At 45.5% G+C, this 22,700-nt stretch overlaps 1 protein-coding gene across 1 annotated transcript in view; it reads left to right on the top strand.

The window, feature by feature from the left end:
• Window positions 1–22,700, top strand: part of NOC2L (NOC2 like nucleolar associated transcriptional repressor) — a 224,624-nt gene that overhangs the window by 2,267 nt on the left and 199,657 nt on the right. The window contains exons 2-6 of the mRNA XM_077458080.1: window positions 1,817–1,978; window positions 10,708–10,885; window positions 12,519–12,635; window positions 21,429–21,546; window positions 21,653–21,740. Coding sequence (XP_077314206.1) covers window positions 1,817–1,978; window positions 10,708–10,885; window positions 12,519–12,635; window positions 21,429–21,546; window positions 21,653–21,740 — 663 coding nt within the window. The remainder of the gene's footprint in view (window positions 1–1,816; window positions 1,979–10,707; window positions 10,886–12,518; window positions 12,636–21,428; window positions 21,547–21,652; window positions 21,741–22,700) is intronic.

Raw genomic sequence — 22,700 nt, 5'->3', positions numbered from 1 at the left:
AATGGGGTGTGACTTGTCATGCAACTTTAATGTTCAGAGTCACATGACAAATCACACAAGTGTGAATGGAGCCTTTTTCTAGCTCCTGCAACCCCTGTGACAGTCCCATTGTGGAGATTTCCCTTCACTTCCTGTCCCATAGCCAAGCATAGTGAGGGGAAATCCCTGCAAATCAAGTGAATTCTTTGGTGACCCCCCAGGTCACAGAGTGTCCCCATTGGAAGGTTTCCCCTCTTATTTCTTTTCTGGGACAACCCAAAATGTTGGGTTTTTGTTTACTTTCACTTTTAATGATAACGGTAATCATGACAAATGGACAGGGCTAATCTCCCTAATGGAGGCACAGACGGTAATAGAAATAGGTGTTCTAATCCTACAAATTCTGGATGGGCCCTCTGCTACACTCTTATCAGCAAACTAATGAAAAACAGGCATATTTAGTTCGCATATATTTTATTACACGTTTAAAGCGCTTGTAAACCGATGCACTTTTTTTTTTTGCCTTTCCTGCAAGGCAAAAGTATAATGTGCTAGTATACATTGCATACTAAAACATTATGTGAAAATGACCTCTAAACGAAGCCTTCCAGCTAAGGATGAGCTCAGGCGTGTTCGCATACTCCAAGTGCAGAGCCCGCCAGGAAGTCGGCGCATCGCTGGCAGTGAGACATTGCCCCGATGCGCGGCTGCAGAGATCAGGCAATGTCTCACTGCCTGTGATTTGCGCAGTGATGCACCAACTTCCTGGCGGGCTCTGCACTTGGAGTATGCGAACACGTCTGAGCTCATCCTTACTTCCAGCGATGCAATTGCATCCATCTATACCTGGTCTTCCTTCAGTGTTCGGTCTGTGACTGTCAGGAACCGCGATGACGCCACTCCGGCCCGGGAGCCGCTGGTCATGGTACACTGATCTGAAGAAGAGGAATATTTAGTTCAAATATTGCAATAAAATTGTAGTCTGTTGGTAGCCCACTGCAAAGAATGAGCTGCCTATATCCTGTATAATGATAATAATATGTTTTAACGCACTGTGTTGGATTGCACGAGGGCCCTCACATTTCCCTACTAGCACTGGTTATGCTGGTGAAGTCACACCTGTTGCAGTGAATGTGCTAATCAGGCCTGCTGTATCTTATTTGTGCTGATGGCAGTTTTAGGGTTTTAAAGCTGAAGTTTAGGTATAACAATTTTTACATAGTTAGATCGGTCCAGCTTGAATCAATGTAAGTATGCATGTGATGTAGCTGTGGGATCCCCCCTGGAAATCACTGTAGTAGTTACCACTACTACAGTATTTGCTGCTGGCTTCCAGGTCCTTTGCCAATCGGTTACAGTACTGCTTACTAAACACAGGCTGTTTCTCAATGAATGCAGTGTTCTCTGATCGGACAAGGTGACTATTATGACATCACTGCCCTGCCTCTCCACCTCATCCAATGAGAGAGCATTTTGCATTAAGTCAGAATTGCAAAGTGTTCTCTGTCTCCTGTGGCAAGCGAGAGACCTCCTGTGTTCACAATACAGCAGGGCAGCCACTTGGTGCAGGACCTGGAGGCTAGTTCAGATCACTGGGATAGTGCTACCTACAAGTGTGGTATATACATACTTATAGTATATTGGTCCAAGCTGGACCAGTGTAACTTTGTAAAAAAAACAACAGGTATGTGTTGTAAAAATGGCATTACCCAGAGGTCTGCTTATAATGGCACGGTTTTGTGGTAATCTTGGCTACTTACTGGTAACATGTATAAAATATATAACTACCTGTTTTATGGATTCTCTTTTCTTAATGTGGTTTGCTTTCCACTTCCAGAAAACTTGCTCAGCTAAACTTGGATGAATTCCTGACCACTGGTCTGGATTCTGAAGGTGACTCTACAGAGGAAACAAATACCGAAGTATTAGAGGAGGAGGTCCAATCTAAAAAAGTGAAGGTGAAAAAGAAGAAAGCACCAACAACTGAAACTAAAGAAAAGTAAGATTTTTTTTTTTTTTTTTTTTACTGTTCCAGGTGTTCCCTGACCTTTTATTAAGTCATTGCGGGTGCAATATCAGGCTCCTGCACACTCTCTCTCCAGTTTTCTGCCCTTACCTCTATATGGACTTTCAGTTAGAAAGCTGGAGAAATTCTCAGTGGACTAAAAGTGTGCTGATTAGCGCACTCATACTCCATTGAGAACTACAAGTTGTCTGCCATGATGGGAAGATGGGACTTAAAGATCTCTGTGAATAATGACACAGCTGTGTGAGTAGAGCCCCACTCAGCTATGTCAATTTTAAAATGTGACAGCAACTGCGGGGGAGAGTAACCCCCATCCGCTGTCACTGGTGAGGAGCCAGGTACTTGAACATGTTACACCCTAAAAACCCCTAGTACCACCACACCCTTCTTATCACCTTCTCCGACAACCATTCATTTGTTTAGTTGCAGGATGTGTGTGGGGAAAACAAACTGAGGAAAATAAAATATTACAGAAGTTGAGTTGTTACCCATAGTGACCAGAAAAATGTATGCTTTTTAATTTCGAAAACAAAAGTAAAATATTGCAGCTCACCAATCCTTACATGTGGTGGCTGCATTCGTTTAATTTTTTTTTAAAGACTTTTCCCCAATCGTCTTTCAGGACAGCCACCTTAGAGAGACACCGGCTCCTCCCCTCTGAGGAAACACCGCCTTCAATTTCATAATTTAAGCCTCCTCCTCCCTTCGTTCCTCAGTTATGGTGTTTCCTCCGGCGGGGAGACATCGCCAAGGAACCTTAGGCTAAATTCGGTTGGTGAAACTGAAGCCACCCGAGCGGAGCCCTGGCCCCGTTCGGCTATCCGACCGTTCATCGGTCGGTCCAGGACAGTCCTATCAGCGGGGAGCTGTAGTGTTCGTACTGTCCATATACCCTAAACTCCGCTTGGGGAAAGCGGGAAGTTTATGGGGTCGTCCGTTCGTTCACCCGCGGGGGTTTCAACGGAACAAACAGTCCAGTCGGCTGGGGAAGCTGAATACTCGACTGACCTTTACACGCACTCCAATCTTCGCTTGGGGAAAGCAGGAAGTCTTTGGAGAGGTTCATCCTTGCGTTTCGCCCAGTGGGGTGCTGAACGAAGGCGTCCAGGGCCCCCCTGTGTACGCAGCCGGCTGGGAGCTGGAAGCCGGACCGGTAGGCGGGCGACGTCAGTTCCGGTGGGGGCGGACCCCTTCGTTCGATCCGCGTCTTCCGGTTCCGGACGCGGCACGTGAAAGGGAACCTAGCGTTCGGCTGGTGCAGCCTCTCTTTTCACAGTTGCACAGGTAGCTGTTAGAGGCGCATTCGTACCACGCTTCCTCAACGGGAGAATGTCCGAGGCAGAGGCTTCAAAAACTCCTGGAGATAATAGCACCAGCCACTCGAAGGTAAGAGGAAACCTGGGGAGGTGTTCCCTTACTTGTATCCAGTAGCTCCACTGGTGTTCCTCCTTGGTGGTCGGGGGGAAGGGTAGTGTGTCTGGGATCCTGGTGATGGTTGATCCTAGGGGGGGCACTCCCGGTGGTCCTCTATGTAGCGCTGGTGTTGCAGTTTTTTAGGCTCATGCTGCCCCTTCCTGTATTTTGTGTCTTTCAGAAAGCCACGAGCAAGTCCCCCCATGGTTCTAAGAAGAAGTGCCCTTCGTGTAGAACGTCTATGGGAGACTCTTGGTCTAAAGCTATTTGCAAACAATGTGTTGAGGATTTACTTAAGGAACAGGCAGTAGAGCAGGGTGCAGATCTGGTAGCTTCTATGAAGGAACTCTCTGGTACCTTTCAGTCCTTCCAAAACTTTTTTTCCAGTTTTCAGTGGCCCCAGCCTCCGAGTACTCCTACACCAGCGCAGCAGAGTGTACCATCCAGCCCTGTGGATGTTCCTCCTGCAAGGGGAGAGAATTCAGAGGGTCCCAGGGAGGAAGCTGAGGAGGAAATTGACAGTGTCGTTTCAGACTCCCAGGGGGAGTCTGACGCAGAGATGCTGGATGGGGAATCCAGCAGAATCTCGCGGTATAAGCTTTCCCTGGAGGAGGTGGATGAGCTCTTGGGAGCGATTCATACCACTTTAGGTATTCAAGAAGAAACTAAGACATTGTCACTCCATGATCGGATGTACAAGGGCATGGGGGAACAAAAGAAGCGGGTGTTCCCAGTGCATGACGTCTTGATCGATACCATCAAGAAGGAATGGCGGGATCCCGAAAGGAAACCTTTCTTTTCTGGGGCATTAAGACGTAGGTTTCCTTTTTCGGAGGAAGAGACTCTCGTCTGGAATAAATCTCCCAGACTAGACGCTGCTTTTTCCCAGGTGTCCAGACACACTGATCTATCTTTTGAGGATATGGGGGTATTGTCTAACCCTATGGATCGAAGGATGGATTACCTTCTTAAGAAGGCCTGGGATTCGTCACAGGGAAATCTTAAGCCAGCCATGGCAACCACGGTGGTGGCCCGCAACATGGAGTATTGGCTCACCCAGATTAGCGCACACATTGAAGCAGGGACAGCAAAGGAGACTATTCTATCCTCCTTTCCCATGCTTCTTAAAGGGATAGCCTACATAGCGGACGCTTCGGCGGAATCCGTGAGGATGTCGGCAAGGTCCTTGGCCCTGACCAACTCTGCCAGGAGAGCCTTATGGTTGAAGACCTGGCCTGGAGACAATGCATCCAAACTTAAACTTTGTGGAATCCCCTTTACAGGAGATCTACTGTTTGGACCAGGCCTTGAAGCGGTGCTAGATCGCACAGCAGACAAAAGAAAGGCCTTTCCTGTTAAAAGGAAAATTGGGGAACAAGCCAAAAGAAAGACTCGTCCCCAGAAAAGGGTTGTACCACCCCGTACGGTTCAGCAGAAGAAAAGTTGGGGACCCAAAAGCAAGGGCCCCGGGGGAGCAATTTTTCGCCCTCCTGAACAGCCCAAAAAATCTCAGTGACAGGGTCACGGTGGGAGGAAGATTGGGGGCCTTCCTCCCACAGTGGGAAATGATTTCCTCCAATCAGTTTGTCTTGGGGATCGTCAGAGGAGGTTACCATTTGGAGTTTTCGGAACTCCCTCCTCTGAGGTTCCTTGTCACCGAGCTGCCAAAATGCGCAGAAAAATCATCTGCCCTTCTTTCCTCTCTTCAGGAGTTGGAAGAACAGGAGGTGGTAGTACGGGTTCCAGTAGGAGAGACAAGCAGAGGCTTCTACTCTCACGTCTTCGTGATTCGCAAGCCTTCGGGAAAGTTCAGGCTCATCCTGAACCTGAAGCCCCTGAATGTCTCAGTTACCTACAGAAGGTTTCGGATGGATTCGGTTTACTCAGTAAAAGCACTCCTACCTCCGAACTGCTTCATGGCATCAATAGATCTGAAAGATGCATACCTGCATATTCCAATCGCAGAGTCCCACCAGCGTTTTCTCAGACTGGCAGTGAGAACTCCAATGGAAGTACTACACCTTCAGTTCAGAGCGCTTCCTTTCGGACTATCCTCTTCCCCCCGAATCTTCACCAAAGTGATGGCAGAAGTTCTGGCATTTCTGCGTCTCAGGGGAATCTCGGTGATCGCATATCTCGACGATCTCCTTCTGTTTGCCCCTTCCCCAGCACAATTAATTCAGGATTTACAGGTCACAAGAAACCTGTTAGTAAGCCTGGGTTGGCTCCTGAACCTGGAGAAATCCAACTTAATCCCTTCCCAGAGGGTCACTTTCCTAGGGTACGAGTTGGACTCAACAGTACAAAGGGTCTTTCTTCCTTTGGAAAAAATTCAAAAGATAGACAGGGCTCTGTTGTGTCTTCAGGGCAACCACCAGATCTCCATAAGGAAGATCATGTCAGCGCTAGGGTTGCTGACATCCGCTCTTCCAGCGGTTCAGTGGGCAGGGTTACATTACCGCCCTCTACAATTATTTGTGCTGAAGGTTTGGGATCACAGCCAGGAATCTTTGGATTCTCTGGTTTCGATTCCAGATCAGGTAAAGAGGTCCCTCTGGTGGTGGAGGAAGGGAGCAAATTTGTCCCAAGGTCTAGAGTGGGTCATGCCAACCTCCAGGGTGGTCACGACCGATGCAAGCAGCTCAGGTTGGGGGGCACACCTAGACTCCCAATTAATACAGGGTATTTGGGAAAAGAGGGACTCGAGGAGATCCTCGAATTGGAGGGAGCTGAGGGCAGTAGATCTAGCTCTCAGAACCTTTCAGAAGGAGCTCCGGGGGAAGCACGTAAGGGTAAGGTCGGACAACTCCTCGGTGGTAGCTTACATCAACAGACAGGGGGGCACCAGGAGCAAGTCCTTATGGGCCCTAGCGGAAGCCATCCTCAGATGGGCCGAAGCAAATATCCTGTCCCTTTCAGCAATCCACTTGAAGGGAGAACAAAATCAGGTGGCAGATTTTCTCAGCAGGAGAACTCTGAGAGAAGGCAATTGGGTTCTCAAGCAGGAAATATTCGAAATGATCACCCGGAGATGGGGGATTCCTGCAATAGATCTCTTTGCCGCAAGGGAAAATGCGAAGGTAGCAACGTTCTTCTCCATAAACAGGGGGGACGGGGCATTGGCGGTGGACGCACTAGCACAGAGTTGGGGTTTCTCCAGGTGCTATGCTTTCCCCCCTCCAGTGCTCATTCCAGCAGTATTAAGGAAATTTCAAGCGGAGAATACTACCCTCATTCTAATTGCACCTCACTGGCCCAGGAGGCCGTGGTTCTCGATCTTGAAGGGCCTGTCTGTAGAACCCCCCTGGATTCTCCCAGTGCAGGAGGATCTTCTGTCTCAAGGTCCGGTGTTCTGCCCTCAGGTAGGACGATGGAACCTGGCAGCGTGGCTTCTGAGGAAGAATTGCTAAAAGCCAAGGGCTTCTCAGACCGGTTGGTAGCCACTCTTCTAAACTGTAGGAAAAAGGAAACCCAGTCCATTTACTTAAAGGTATGGAAACGGTTTAACAGCTGGTGTTCAGAGGGTTCCTTCAACGTGCATAGCCCTATAGCCGTTCTAGAGTTCCTGCAGGCAGGGGCGGATAAGGGGTTAGCGCTTGGAACACTAAAAGCTCAGGTTTCCGCTTTGAGCGTGTTTTTAGAGAAACATCTAGCGTCAGATCCTTGGGTCGTAAGGTTCTTCAGGGCCCTAGGTAGGCAAAGACCAGCTTCAAGCTCCCCCTTCCCGGTTTGGGATCTTTCTTTAGTTTTACAGGTTCTCACAGGGGAACCTTTTGAGCCGTTAGAATCTTGCTCATTAAAGCTGATCACTCTCAAAACGGTGTTTTTGGTGGCGATCACTACAGCAAGAAGAGTAAGTGAACTCGAAGCCCTTTCTGTCAGGGCTCCCTTTTTTCAGGCTTTTCCGGATCGTCTGGTTTTGAAGATAGATCCGGCCTTTTTGCCTAAGGTAGCTTCTAGTTTCCACAGGATGCAGGAGATTGTGCTACCTACATTTTGTTCAAATCCAGTTAGAGAACAGGAACACATGTTTCACAGACTAGATGTTAGAAGATGTGTTCTTTATTATTTAGACTGCACAAGTCAGTTCAGAAAGACAGATTCACTTTTTGTTTTATTTTCAGGGGCCAGGAAGGGTTCCAAAGCCTCTAGACGTACCATAGCTAGATGGTTAAGGTTAGCCATTGGGCAGGCATACGTGGCAGGGGGATTAGATCCTCCAGCGGGCATTAGAGCACACTCAACCAGGGCCGTGGCAACTTCTCAGGCAGAGTGGGCTGGTGCGTCTCCGGAACAGATCTGTAGAGCTGCAACGTGGTCCAGTTTTTCTACGTTTGTGAGACACTATAGACTGGATCTTCTGTCAGCCAAAGACCAAGCCTTTGGTCGAAAGGTGCTACAGGCAGTAGTCCCACCCTAAGGTAATATACTCGCTTATCCTCTCTAAGGTGGCTGTCCTGAAAGACGATTGGGGAAAAATGGAATTACGTACCGGTAATGTCCTTTTCCAGGAGTCTTTCAGGACAGCACCGGTTCCCACCCAAATTGTTGCAGATCATCGGGAACTCATTGCATGAGATCGTCAGGTAAGACTTAAAAAGTTTATTTGTTTGACGTGTTCTTGTGTCTCCCCAGTTTGGCCGGAGGTACTCTGGAAGAACTGAGGAACGAAGGGAGGAGGAGGCTTAAATTATGAAATTGAAGGCGGTGTTTCCTCAGAGGGGAGGAGCCGGTGTCTCTCTAAGGTGGCTGTCCTGAAAGACTCCTGGAAAAGGACATTACCGGTACGTAATTCCATTTTTTATACTTTTTATTTTCACCAGGCGATCTGGACAGTAACAAACTTCCTGTCTTTATTGATGTGTCTACTTTTGGATGGAGGAGCAACAGACATCTTTCGAACAGCAGCATTGTCAGTAGGCATGGTTCAGCTCCTAGTCCCAACCCACCGGAGCAATCCCACCAGGAAGCCGTCACTGCACACCACCAATCATAGGCAGTGAGCCATTTTCCGGCCTGCAGTTGCACATACACGCATCCTGACTAGGTTTCTTATGATTCGCAGTTTGCAGTGACGGATTCCTGGCACAATTTGCTCTGATGGTTTGGGACTAGGATCTGAACACGCCTGAGCCCATCTTTAATTGTCAATATGGGGAGAAGATAGTGTTAAATCAGCCGTAGATGGTTCGAACTTGACCAGTTCAGCAGGGACCAGCCCAGATTCGATCCATCTTAGGCAGACTTGTTATACTGAAGTCGATCCATTGATAAGTTTCAGTACCACAAGCCTGTTTGAATGTTTTGCATGTAATCTTTCCTGGCGTCTATAGCTGGCAGCAGTGACCGTTGTGTTTTGCTGGCAGGAAAGGCCCCTCACCGATGGATCCCAATAGTGCTGTGAGAGGGATTCTCCCAACATTGAATGTGCTGATGTGGGAATCAAGCATTTTTTCTTCTTCCATCCATGTGGGAAGTAATGAAAATGTAATAATCTATTGGCTGCTTTAGATGCGCTGGCAGATTAAATGGACTTTACTAACAAATCTCCGGCAAACCCTTTTCAGCAGGTACAGCAACTTTTTTTTTTCATTTTTGAGATGGAGGTTCTACATAGAGGATGAAAGCTGACTGTTGTAAGCACCCCTGTCAGTGTTAAAAAGTTTGTCTCAAACATGTAACGCCGACAGTATGCATTTATGTGGCCCATCTCGGTGGGTAGGCCTTATTGCCGAGTGGCTGCATATATATGCTGCCGTGTGTAAACTACTGACCATGCAGAGAGCGTGCTCCCAGCACAGTAGCCAGCGGGGATCGATAAGTACCTGATGCAAACGTGCAATTGGGAGGTTTCTGATTATGTGACAGCCAATTCTAGCAGTCACATGACCAAATGCTTGTCTCCGTCTCCAGGCTTTTAGAACTTTAAAGGGCTGAGAGGTGGTCGGTGCCAAGGGGTTAACTGACAGGTTTGCTGATCAGCCTGGTCTGTTAAAGAAAGTTGAAAAATTACAGACTCACTGGCAGGACCTTCACGTGAAAATATTTTATGAATAAGTACAAGGTTTTCTCTGGCGGTGATCATAACGTCATCTGCCCTCATCTCCATCTCAGCCAATCAAAGAGCCTTGCATTCATTCAAAAAAAATTAATTTGGGCAGGGAATGGGACGGAAAGTGCCTGTATTGCTGCTGGGACACAGCACTAAATACTGTAAGTTGTTGATGCTACATACAGTTTATACACCGCTCCCAGTGGGCACATGCATTAGTGAAGGAAGTTAAATCAAACTTGGTTAAGTTAAATCCGCTTTAAAGCAGACCCTCACCCTAAAATAACACTGCATCATTCCTCCTCCTTCCATCTCCCCTGTCTGTTAAAAAAATAATTTATTTAGGGGGTGGGAATCCATCCCAACTCTTCAGTTCTTGCCTAGGCGAGGATAAAGTACCCTTGGCCCATCCGCAGCCTCCTAGGACACATGTTGCAAATCTCAGTAGGCCACAGGATCAGTCTTCCTACAGCTGTGATCTCGCACATGCGTGTAGGAGACTAGCTGTGAGCGATCAGGATGTGACAGTCAGCTCCTGAATGCAAGGCGGGGGGCGTGGAAGCCTTGCGGAGAATCGGGTGCAAGGAAGGTGCCACTGGATGTAATGGGCTCGTAAGAATGTGTTTCTTAGTGGTTAGCAACTACAGTACTTGTAGCTGCTGACTTTTAATTTTCCCAGAGCTGAGTGAGGTTCCTCTATATCTGTCCTTTTTTTTTTTTTTTTTCTTCATTTGTGTCTCATTTAAGAGAGTTCCCTCTTTTTACTGTCCCATAGGCATAGCAGAAGGTGAGAGAAAATCTAAATTGATGGCAATCTCCTCTTCGGTTTCATCACAACAGGAACAGAAAAATCTCCCTAGTTGGTACATGGACATTATAAACCTGACGGGAATTCTAACACATGGAGCGTGGCTTGCCCCTGCCCCTGCTCTCTCCTCGTTGGCTCACTGGCTGTGATTGACATTGGAGGGAACCAATGCCTATCTCTGCTGTCTCAGCAAATGAGGAGGCAGAGACCCAGCAGAGCTAAGGCTTTCCTGCACATCGCTTAATCGAGATGGGGCTCACATAAGTTGTAGGGTGGGCTGGGGGTGCTGTTGCACACAGAAGGTATTTTTACCTTCATGCATTTAATGCATGAAGGTAAAAAAAAACCTTGAGCCTTTACAACCACTTTAAAGTAAATAGCAGGCTTATACAAAGTCACCATTAATTGTAAACCTTTTTTCCACTGAAGGAATGTGAAGAAAAAAGGCAAAGCTTCGGAGCACAAAGACCAGCTGTCTCGTCTTAAAAATAAAGATCCTGAGTTTTATAAGTTTTTAAAGAACAATGATCAAACGCTCCTCAACTTCAATGACTCCGATAGTTCAGATGAAGAAAGCGGTGCTCATCAGCTGCCGGATCACCTAGAGGTAGGTGAAGATCTGCTCGGTAAAAACCTGACATAATTGCATCACCTCTGGCAAGGAACTGTACAGTGGGGAAAATAATTATTTAAACCCCTGCAAATATTGTAAGTTTGCACACTTACAAAGAACTGACGGTTCTATCATTTTGATCATAGGTGAATTTTAGATGATAGAGACAGAATATAAACCAAAAACACATGATATGAATGTTATAAATTGAGTTGCAGTTCAGTGAGTAAAATAAGTATTTGATCCTCAAGCAAAACATGACTTGGTACTGGAGAAACCCTTGTTGGCAAGCACATAGGTATGACATTTCTTGTAGTTGGTGACCAGGTTTGCGCACATCTCGAGGGATTTTGGTCCACTCTTCTTTACAGATCTTCTCTAAATCCTTTAGGTTTCTTGGCTGTTGCTTGGCAGCTCGAAGTTTTTGCTCTCCATAAATTTTCTATAGGATTAAGATCTGGAGACTGGCTAGGCCACTCCATGACCTTAATGTGCTTCTTCTTGAGCCCTCCCTTGTAGCCTTGGCAGTATCTTTTGGGTCATTGTCATGCTGGAAGATTCATCCACAACCCATCTTCAGTGTTCTGGCTGAGGGAAGAAGGTTCTTATTCAAGATTTTACTATACATGGCCCCGCCCATTGGCCCCTCAATGTGGCAAAGTTGGCCTGTACCTTTAGCAGAGAAACAGCCCCAAAGCATAATGTTTCCACCTCCGTTCTTGACTGTAGGGATGGTGTTCTTGGGGTCATAGTCAGCATTTTTCCAACAATTGTCTCCTCGCCAAGCTTCCTGCTAATGGTCTTGTAGCCAATTGCAGCCTTGTGCAGGTCCACAATCTTGTCCTTGATGTCCTTTGACAGCTCTTTGGTTTTGCCCATGATAGTGGGTTGTAATGGAAGAAAGAGGTTCTGTGGACAGGTGTCTTTTATACACATAATGAGTTGTTGTTAGGAACACCTTCTTAAATTGACAGGACTAATCTGTGTACCACATGAGCACGCAACTCAGTATATAACATTAGTATTATGTGGTTTATTTTTTTTTCTGTGTATTTTTTTTTTTTTGGATGATATTCTTTCGCTAATTTAAAATACGCCTATGATAAAAATGATAGACCCTTAATTTATTTGTAAGTGGGCAAGCTTAAAAAATCTGCAGGGGACCAAATAATTATTCCCCCACTGTACACTTCTGATTGGATGCCACTGCTGTTCAGCTGACCGTGGTGTTTTATTTTTATTTTTTCCCCTCTTTCCTCTTTCATCTTTCCACCTGGCTCCTTTGATTTTTCAATTGGAAGTTGTTGGGTAGGAGAGTGGTAGTTCCTAGAGAGCCTTCTAATCTCCTGTAAGGCCAGTGACCTTGTTGGTATAGCAGAATATTCTCATCTTTCTTTTTTTTTAGTTTTAGGATTTTGCAGTCAAGTTGACCACTGTCAACGACCTTGCAACTATTCTTGTGCATGTGGAAGTGACATAATGCAGCACATTGCCTTACCTGTAATGTGATGACTTTCCAAGAGAATTGTTTCTTAAGCTTTTGTGCATTTTCTCATTAAAATTTTTTTTTTCTTAGTTATATACTTGAATTTACAGGCTGCACTGTATCTAATTTCTTGTAATATAGGAAAAGGGCGACGATGAAGATGCAAGCGATACAGAAGAAAAGCCTAAGAAAAGGAAAAAACTAGAGCAAATTCTTGTTACCTTGAAAATGGTGTACAAATGGAAATCAGAAGCTAAGGTGTGTGTATACAAATGTTTCTCACATATTAAGTTTGAATATGTCCTAACACCATCTTTTATTTTTTTGAAAATGTGTTTTATTGAAGTTTTCTTCCCTTACACAATAGAAACAAACCAAATTAAACTAAACAAACCCATTAGAATATAGAAGGAACGCTCTACCCATGCAGGGGTGATTGAGAAAAATTAATACCTTTTATGGCTAAGGTATGCAGGAGTAACACTTGAATTAGTAAGGTGTGTGGTTGAGAGAGGATCATTGTATCAAATAAGAACATATAATACAATATAGCAGCATCATTGGATATGAGCTAGCATTCCATGGGTGGCCCCGTCCTAGTTTGGGAAAGGAGGAACTGAAGGAAGATGTGACCGTGGTAGTGTATCAACCGATAATGATAATGCTGTGGTGGGATCAGCTAACCAATTTTACCAAGTTTGATCATACTTCTTAGGACAACCCCTGTTCACATAGGTGTACTTATAGAGTGGGAGACTATTATTTATTAAGCTTTTCCCCGAAGGGGATGAAAGGGGGGACTGGCCTTTTCCAATGCAATGCAACAGCTTTCCTGTTGCACTGCATTGGAACAACACCTCTGACCAAAACCTAGTGATAATCGGGCAGGACCAGAAAACGTGGGGAAAATCATCCAGGGAGTGGTCACATCTCTTATGAGGATAAGAATTATTATTATACAGGTTTTATATAGCGCCAACAGTTTGCGCAGCTCTTTACAACATGAGGGCAGACATTACAGTTACATTACAATTTGATACAAGAGGAATCAGAGGGCCCTGCTCGTTAGAGCTTACAATCTAAAAAGGAAGGGGCTATTGACATTAAAATCGGAGAACAATTGTGACAGGGATTTTAGAGAGCCACATCGGGAAATGTGTGAGATTAGCTTCACGTAATGTTTGGCCCATACACCTGGTTCAAATAGCATATATAAAAATGGGGCATGGATGGGTTTAGCCAAAGCGGAGCATTAGGCAAGTGGGTACTCTCTGACAGGTGTCCATGCTCTAATGGTAGTAAGCATTGATGGAGTAGGTGGGTAAGGGGCCTTCAAGGGAAGAAACCACCGCTGCCTCCAACATGGCAGAAATATTGGAATGGTTGGGGAAAAAAAACACCTAGCTGCTGTCACCAGCTGTGTAGCCAGAAAGTATTTATGGCAATTAGGCAAAGCCAGGCCCCCTTGACTAGTAGTGTGCATCAAGTTGGTCAATTTGTATCTCGGGAGAACTAGCCCCCCACAGAATACTTGTTACATTTTAAAGCATAATTCCAGAGAAGCAGCAAAAAATGCACTTGCAATAAACCGTTTTCGTGCTGATATATTTTGAATTCTGTTTAGCTCCTTTGTGCTGCCTGGAACTCTTCCTGTTGTGTTCAAATCAAGTTTACAGCTGATAACATCTGCTAGCACAGAACAGACAGGGTTAATTATGGTGTGTGTGTGTGTGTATATATGTGTGTATATATCATTTCTTTTGGCAGAGACCCTAGAGGAAAAAAATGGCAGTTGGATTTTTTTTTTATGTCGCACTGTTTTTGCGCAGTGATTTTTTCAAAGGCATTTTTTGGGGAAAAAATGCATTTTAATGGAGAAAAAAAAAAAGCATAATATATAGCACATTTTTCTTAAAATGCCTTTCAGGACAACCTTGGAGAGAGCACAGCTCCACCCATTTTCCAGGAAACAGATGCAGACTTTAAATTTCTCCTCTTCCACCATGGCTTCAGTTATTGTGTTTCCGCCATGGTGGAAGCGCATGCTGGAACTAGGGAGCTGTGCTCTATCCAAGGTGGAGGGGTATAGGCTGACTTCTGTGTCTTTTCTTTTGCAGTGACCATCCCAGCACCCCCCCCAGTACTGGCTTTGGTATTCTGGAGTCCCCGGTCTCTCCATCTCAGGGGATGCAAGAGTCTGGGGGTCTGCTGTCATGGCTCTGGTGGGCAGGTGGGTGTGGCTGCTGGTCAGCGGCATGTCACGCATGTCGATTCCGGGTCCCGGCCGGCGGGTGATGTCATATCCGGTGACACAGCTTCCTGCAAGGGCATGGTGCTAGTTGTTCAAAAGCGCCTGGAAAGCAGAGACTAGGGGGTGGGTCTGTCGGCCGATGTTTCCGGTTCCAGCCCTCGTTGATGACGCAGAGACTGGGAAAATTCAAACACCAGATGGTTTCTCGTTACCTTGCTGCGTTCTCTGCCAAAGATGGAGGAGAGACCGACGGCCACGGCGGAAGCAGGTGCACCAAGCACCAGTCAGGCCTAGATAAGAGGGATACAGTGGTGCCTTTATTCTGATCCATATTGGCTTATGATTTGTTGGATCCTCCCTGCAGGGAGCCTGTGGCTGCACGGTCAGAGGTTACTTCACTTGGACCCTGTTGGACTGAGTGGCTGCTGTTGGGATTGCACTGCTCGGGGGGAATGTGTCCTTTCTGTCTGGTGTTGGTCTAGCTATTTTAAATCCACCGAGTCAGAGGAAATGGCCCTCCTGCAAGAACCCCCTTAGAGATTCATGGCAAAAGACAATATGCAGGTCCTATATTAAGGACTTGGTTGAAGAGGAATCGTCCCAGCAATACAAGGACTTGTTCTCTTCAGTACAGGAACTTACGAGCTCATCCATGCTGGTACAGAGCCCGGTAGTCACGGTTGAGCCCCAGCATCCACCATCCAGCCTGAGGGCATCCTCCTCCAGAGCAGTGAAGGTTGTGGAGCTGATGAGGTGGCAAGTACTCTTCCCTCCTTCAGGGATTCAGAGGAGGAGGAAGACGATAGCCGAGCCTCTAGGTACAAGTTATCTTTGGAGGAAGTGGACGACCTTCTGAGAGCGATCTACACTACCCTCGAAATCCAAGAGAAGGTGCAACTGTTGGCTAACGACAAAAAGTACCAGGGACTGGATGACACTAAACAGAGTATTCCCAGCCCATAGAGTCCTCTCGGAGATGGTAAAAAAAAAGGAATGGAAGGACCCTGAGAGACCCCTTTAGGAGAATATTTCCCGTCGAAGATAGGGAATCAGAGGTATGGAATAAGAAACCACGGGTAGATGCTGCATTCTCGCAGGTTTCCCGATGCACAGACCTAGCATTTGAGGACAATGGGGGTGCTGAAGGATGCGATGGATAAAAGAGCAGACTCCCTCCTGAAAAAAGCGTGGGATTCCACGTCAGCCAACCTCAAACCCGCTATGGTTTCCACGGTTGTTGCAAGGAACCTTGAATGCTGGGTAGTGAAGCTGAAAAGCCACGTAGAGGCAGGCACATCACCGAAATATTTTTTTTTTGAGTCCTTTCCATTGATACTGAAGGCAGTAAAGTACATGGCTGATGCATCTGCTGAATTGGTTAAGATGTCAGCAAGGTCGTCAGAGCTGGTGAATTCAGCCAGACATGTCTGGCTAAAAACTTGGTCTGGTGACGCAGCTTTCAAGATTAAGCTGTGTGGCTTACCTTTCTTGGGTGATCTTCTTTTTGGTCCGGACCTTAAAACAGTCTTGGACAGGACAGTCGACAAGGAAAAGACTTTCCCTTCCAAAAAGAAACAACCGATCAAAAATAATTTTCATGCTGTTCAACAGCCCCACAAAGATGGGGATCAAGACCACAAGAGCCGCTGGGTCTCCCAAAGGGGTAAGGGAAGAGGAGGAGTTCTCTTCAGATCTCCCCCTGACCAGCCCCTTAAAAACAAATGACAGTCCTACCCCAGTAGTGGGTAGTTTTGTCTGCCTTTCACCTACAGTGGAACAAAATAACTACAAGCCTGTTTGTGAAAAATGTCATCTCCCAGGGATACAGTCTGTTTTCAGAGCCACCCTCGAGCAGTTTCTATGTTACGGCCCTGCCAAGGGATCAGGAAAAAGCGTCTGCAATGATGAGCCTGCTGCAGGATCTGATTCCACAAGAAGTGATTATCCAGGTCCCAAAATGTCAGGAAGGCTGAGGCTTCTATTCCCATATCTTAATGGGGAAGTATAGGTTGATTCTGAACTCAAAGATCCTGAACAGATCGATCCGCGACAAACATTTCGGGATAGACCCGATCCATTCAATCGCAAAATTACTGACTCAAGACTGTTTCATGGCATCTAAGGGACGCCTTTTTACATGTCTCGATAACTTGGGCTTCACAATGTTTTCTATGTCGGGACCTCGGCTTGGGGACCTCATCTGGCATCTCCAATTCAGTGCTCTGCCGTTCGGACTTTCATCCTCCCACAGAATCTTTACAAAGATAATGGCGGAAGCTCTGGATCCTCTGAAGCTGAGAGGGATTTCAGTCAGCCTATATCTGGACAACCTGTTGTTTTTTGCAGACTCCAAAGAGCAAGTCTTGACAAATCTCCAGGTGTCTCAGGCTCACCTTAAGGACTTGGGGTGGCTCTTGAATCTAGAAAAATCAAATCTAGAGCCCACGCAGGAGATGAAGTTCCTGGGCTATGCCATAAACGGTGCTTCAAAAAGTTTCTGCCACAGGAGAAGAGGGAGAAGATCCAATCTGCGGTGAGACAGGTTCAGACCAACCTTTGTGTCAGATCAGCAATGGCAGTCTTAGGCCTTCTCACTGCATCAATTCCAGCTATTCAGCGGGACAGATTACATTCCAGACCTTTCCATATGAATATCTTACAAAGATGGTCACACCAGGAGCTGCTAGAAAAACAGATCAAATTCACCTCAAACATAAAGCGGGCATCCTTGTGGTGGAGGAATTAAACCAACCTGGTAAAAGTTCTTGGGGCTAGGGAGCCCACCTGGACGGTCAAACCTCTCGGGGAGCCTGGTCTCAAATTGGCAGAAACTGAAGCCAATCTTTTTTGGTCTGCTAGCTTTTCAACAAGTGGTAAGAGGACAACACATTCGGGTTCTCTCAGACAATACAACTGCAGTAGCTTATGTGTTTGAGACAAGGAGGAACCAGGAGCAGAGGGCCCCTAGAGCTGACCAGTCAGCTACTTACCTGGGCAGAACAGAATGCGGCCTCATTGTTAGAAGCCCATCTGAAGGGATCCCGAAATCTGCTAGCAGACCTATTAAGCAGAAGGAGACTGGTGGAAGCAGAGTGGAGTCTGAACCAAGAAGTTTTCTTGATGATCTCTGATGATCTTTCTGATAATACAGAAACAACAACAGAGTACAATACTATTTTGTACGTGTATTGTAATCTGTTGTTGTTTCTGTTATCTTTTTGTTAGTACAGGCAGATATAATTTCCCTGAGGAAGCCAATGGTTTGGCGAAACTTGTAGGAGCTGATATTTTGAATCATGGGCTTGTATATAATCTGGGCCTGTGGTTTTCTCCTTTGCTCACTAATTTGAATTCATCTGCAATGTACCCATTTTGTATTAGTTTATGTCAGCGTTTGAATGTTTTTTTTTTTTTTTTTTTTTTTTTAGTTCTTTTGTATTGTGCATTCATAATAAAGTATACTGTTCAAGTTTTTCTATAATTGTGTTGATGTACTCTTTGGCACCGCTGTAATCCCCTCCTTCATTTTTATCCCTGTTTTTATACGCTCTGTTTAATTAATAGGGATGAGGTGCTGTATATTTTGAGGTTTTTGCCACCCCCCCCCTTTTTTCCTTATCTTAGAAGTTGTTTTAAGTGTTTATCATGGTTGTTTGGTGGTTTTCTGTTCTTTGTTTTTCCAGTATGTCAGAGACCATACAATAACTGAAGCCATGGTGAAAAAGAAGGGATGATGTTATGCCGCATAAATAGATAACTAACATGTAATGCTTCAAAATTGCACGCACTCGTGGAATGGCGGCAAACTACAGTACCTAAAAATTATTAAAGCGGGAGTCCGCCGGGAGTCCGTTTTTATTTATTTTTATTTTTTATTTTTTTAAAAGCCAGCAGCTACAAATACTGCAGCTGCTGACTTTTAAAATAGTGACACTTACCTGTACAGCGCGCCCGCGATGTCGGCACCCGAAGCCGATCTCTCGATCGTCTCTCGGGTGCTGCCGCCGCCATCTTGGGTATGGGAATCAGGAAGTGGAGCCTTTCGGCTTCATTTCCCGGTTCCCTACTGCGCATGCGCGAGTTGCGCTGCGCAATAAGGATGGTCCCGCTGCCTCTGGGATCTGTGTGTTTCCCAGCAGGCAGCAGGGGACTTTCGGAAAGGGGCGTAATCTACGTCCCTTTCCGCAGAGAGCTATCCCGGAAGTGGGTGCAGATACCTGTACTGTACAGGTACCTGCACCCCCTCCCCCCTGAAAGGTGCCAATTGTGGCGCCGGAGGGGGGGAGGATTCCAAGGAGCGGAAGGTCCACTTTAGGGTGGACCTCCGCTTTAAAATATTTTTTTTTTCTTTTTACAATGTCCCTTAAAATAATTCTGATCAACTTTATAGCTATCCCAAGGAATGCGATAACAGTACAACATGACGGTCCTCTTTATGGGCAGATTAGAGGTCTAAAAAAAAAAAATCTCTCCATTTACCCTTAAAAGCAATAGATTTTTTTTTTTTTTTTTTTATCTTTTGCTTTAAGGGAAAAAAACAAAAACATGTTTACATGGGCCGAGAATCATTAGCGATGTCGCTCCAATCCTCCAAGGGCATAGAGATGAGCGGTAGCCATTTTGCCATTGCTCTAAGAAACTGCCGGCACCAGATGGTTCCCGGAGCTACCGATTGGTAACGTTTGCCCGGTAAGTGCCGTGAGGGGGGGGGGGCACCTTTTTCCGCTGCTTCTAAAAGTGATCCCAGGACACTGGGATTCACCAGCTGGCCGACTAAGACAAAAAGCGATACTGGGACTATGGCATCTAGTGGCAGCCATAACCCCCATATGTCAAAATCATTTGTGCAGAACGGTGTGTGTGTATAACATGCACCCCAATTTTATAAGGGAAGTTTTAAAGCGGCTCTCCACCCTGAAGTGGAAGTTCCGCTCATCTGATCCCTCCCCCCCTCCGGTGCCACAATCGGCACCTTTCAGGGGGGAGGGCGGGTGCAGTTACCTGGATAATCCAGGTATCTGCACCCACTTCTGGGACAAGACCGCGGCAGATGCCCCCCCCCCGTTGTGTTCTGGGAATCGCACAGTTCCCAGGACACAGTGGGGACCAACAGAGACGCGCAGCGCGACTCGCGAAAGCGCAGTAGGGAACCGGGCAGTGAAGCCGCAATGCTTCACTTCCCGATTCCCTGACAGAGTATGGTGGCGGGGACAGCGGAGAGACGAGCGATCGCTCGTCATCTGCCGTCAACATCGCTAGACCCTGGGACAGGTAAGTGTCAATTTATTAAAAGTCAGCAGCTGCAATATTTGTAGCTGCTGGCTTTTAATATTTTTTTTAAAGGTGCAGAACCGCTTTAAGGAAAAAATGTTTATACAGCCCCCATCCAGTACACGGCCCCCCTGCACTCCCAGGAGATCCCCAGTCTCCTGGGACAGCACTGCCAGCAGTTTCCCTCCCTGGTGCCATGTGACTGATAAGTGTGAAAATGGCTCAATCTTTACATTTTCACAAAAGTACTCTTGTTGCCAGCGATTTAGACATTAATGGCTGTGTGTTGTTATTTTGAGGGGACAGCAAATTTACACTGTTATACAAGCTGTACACTCACTACTTTACATTGTAGCAAAGTGGCATTTCCTCATTGTTGTCACATGAAAAGATATAATTTAAAATATATTTACAAATATGTGAAAGGTGTACTCACTTTTGTGAGATACTGTGTGTGTGCGTTTACAGAATATACAGTGTGCGTGTATGTGTGTGTGTATATATATATATATATATATATATATATATATATATATATATATATATATATATATATATATATATATATATAGTGTGTGTGGATTATACCTTGTGTTTTTATTTATTTTGGCCAAATTAGGCTTTCATTTGGTGGTAAATGGTAATGGATATCTCCTGATTTTTATTATCAAAGGAAAACTGGCCCAAAATAGTAAAAAAAAATAAAAATATATATAGTAACTAGTTTTCTTGCTACCGCCAAACAACAACCCAAAATAAATGTTCTTTGTCCTGATGATCGCAATGATACCACATATGTAAGTTAGTTGTGGTTTGTCCCCATAGTACAGCCCAGAAACAATAGTGCGCATTTAGCTTTTTTTATTCCTACCTAAAATACTGATACTAAATGACACCAATACTAATTAAAAGAAAAAAAAAATCCTGTCCAAAAAATACTGACCTTGACCCAAATAAAAAATATGCGGCCCCACAGAAAATAGCCCATTGCAGTGGGACCACATATTTTCGTACAGTCGGCGTGAAGGAGTTAAAAATGTCTCCCCTACTACTTCTTTTCAGTTTGCTACGGTCACATCCCCTGTGTCATTTTGTGGCAGCTGCAGGGAAGAGGAGGGAACCCTGACAACAGATGGTCCATAGGAACCTATAGGTGATATTCCCCACTCCAGGCTTTACTAGCTTCTGTTGAGCGCTCTCCCCTCTCCCCTGCACCCACCAAAGCAGGCAGAAAATAGTTACAAATGTAGATGTATATAATATAAAAAATCACTATTAGAGATATATCTATATCTCTTTCTTGCACAGGTGTTTGGAGAGGGGATTGAGCATTTTTAAGACTAGGTTTATCTTGAAATTCTACTTTACCTGAACAAGCTGAAGGTGGAAGCTGATTGATTACTATGTCCATCTGCTCCCTGTTTTGTCTACTTTAGTTTTAGTAGATTTTTCCCCACTTTGTTTTGATTTTTTAATTTTCACACTTTTTTGTTTACAATCTCTTTACAATTTCTTTACATTGTTTCTAGGTGGACCTCAGGCCACGCCTCTTTCATGAAATTGCTCAAGCTTTCAAAGCTGCAGTGGCAACAACCCTAGGAGATGAGGGTGACGATCCCAGCAGATTTAAAATAACGGACACTGAGGGTAAGGCAGTCTTACCTGTTAGATATTCTTAGTCCTTTGTATGTACTAAGTGGTCAGCCTGTATGTGGTAAGAGGTATTCACATGTAGACTTTTTTGTTGTTTTAGTCTTCAATGCGCTGGTGACATTCTGTATCCGAGACCTCTTTGTTCACCTAGAGAAGAAACTTGATATGAAGCCTTCTAAAGGAACAAAGTAAGTGGCAATTTATTTGGTGGAAGGTTTTAAGTGTTTTTATTCTTGAATTCAAATTCTGACAATGAGCTTCTCTTCTAAAGAGGAAAGGATTGCCACTACTCCCAACCAGGGCCAGATGACCCTATGACTAAGCTCCCGGTGGGCATGGTGAAATGCTTTGGGGTGTATAGTTTGCTGGAGATGTGTAGGCTGAGGCTGCTCCTTATTGTTTGTTCAAATGGGCTGGTCGGGAGTAGTGGCAAACCTTTCCTCTTTACATTCAAATTGCATTTAAAAAAAATGAATTCACTGATAGACAGAGTTGCAATCATTTTATTCTTTTATATTTGCTTGCCATTCATCTTTTAACCCCTTTAGGCCGACCTAACACAAATATGTGGCCCCACCGGACTGGGATTTTTTCCATTGGGCTGCGTATTTGCGTATCTCACTTTGTGCTGCACAGGGGTCTCACCAGGAACTCCCTGATTCCGGGTCACCCGATCACTGTGATAGCCTATGATTGGCTATCATAGTGATCAGTCAGTGTGTAGCCTGTGCCTGTGTTTTCTGTCTGAATGGAGGAGAGATGGATCTCTCTTGCTCTCTCTATCCTTCTCCTTGCAGAGTAAAAAAAAAGAAGAAAATGAAACAATAGCTAGATGTGATTTGAGCTAGGCCAGTGTTTTGGGTTGGTATTTTTATATTTTTATTTTTTGTAAGTTAGTGTCGGTGTATGGTAGTAGCAAGAAACATCCAGCTAAATTTAAAGCGGTAGTAAAGCCTGCTTAGTTATGCTTGCCTAAGGTAAAATGAATAGGAGATACTCGCCCTTGATGCAGCCGCTGATATCACTGGCGCATGCGCTCTGATGGTCCGGCATACATGCTGTAACTGAGGCCTCCCACGCACATGTGAGGGAGTGACGTCATCATGGCTCTGGCCACTCACAGCGCCGTAGCCCGCAAACCTGGAGAA

This window comes from Lithobates pipiens, unplaced genomic scaffold (genome assembly GCF_037356315.1).
Source record: "Lithobates pipiens isolate NorthernLeopardFrog02 unplaced genomic scaffold, aLitPip1_a1.2 Scaffold_27, whole genome shotgun sequence".
Lineage (NCBI taxonomy): Eukaryota > Metazoa > Chordata > Amphibia > Anura > Ranidae > Lithobates > Lithobates pipiens.
Note: the sequence above shows the minus strand (reverse complement) of the source record. Positions and strands in the feature narration are given on the sequence as shown.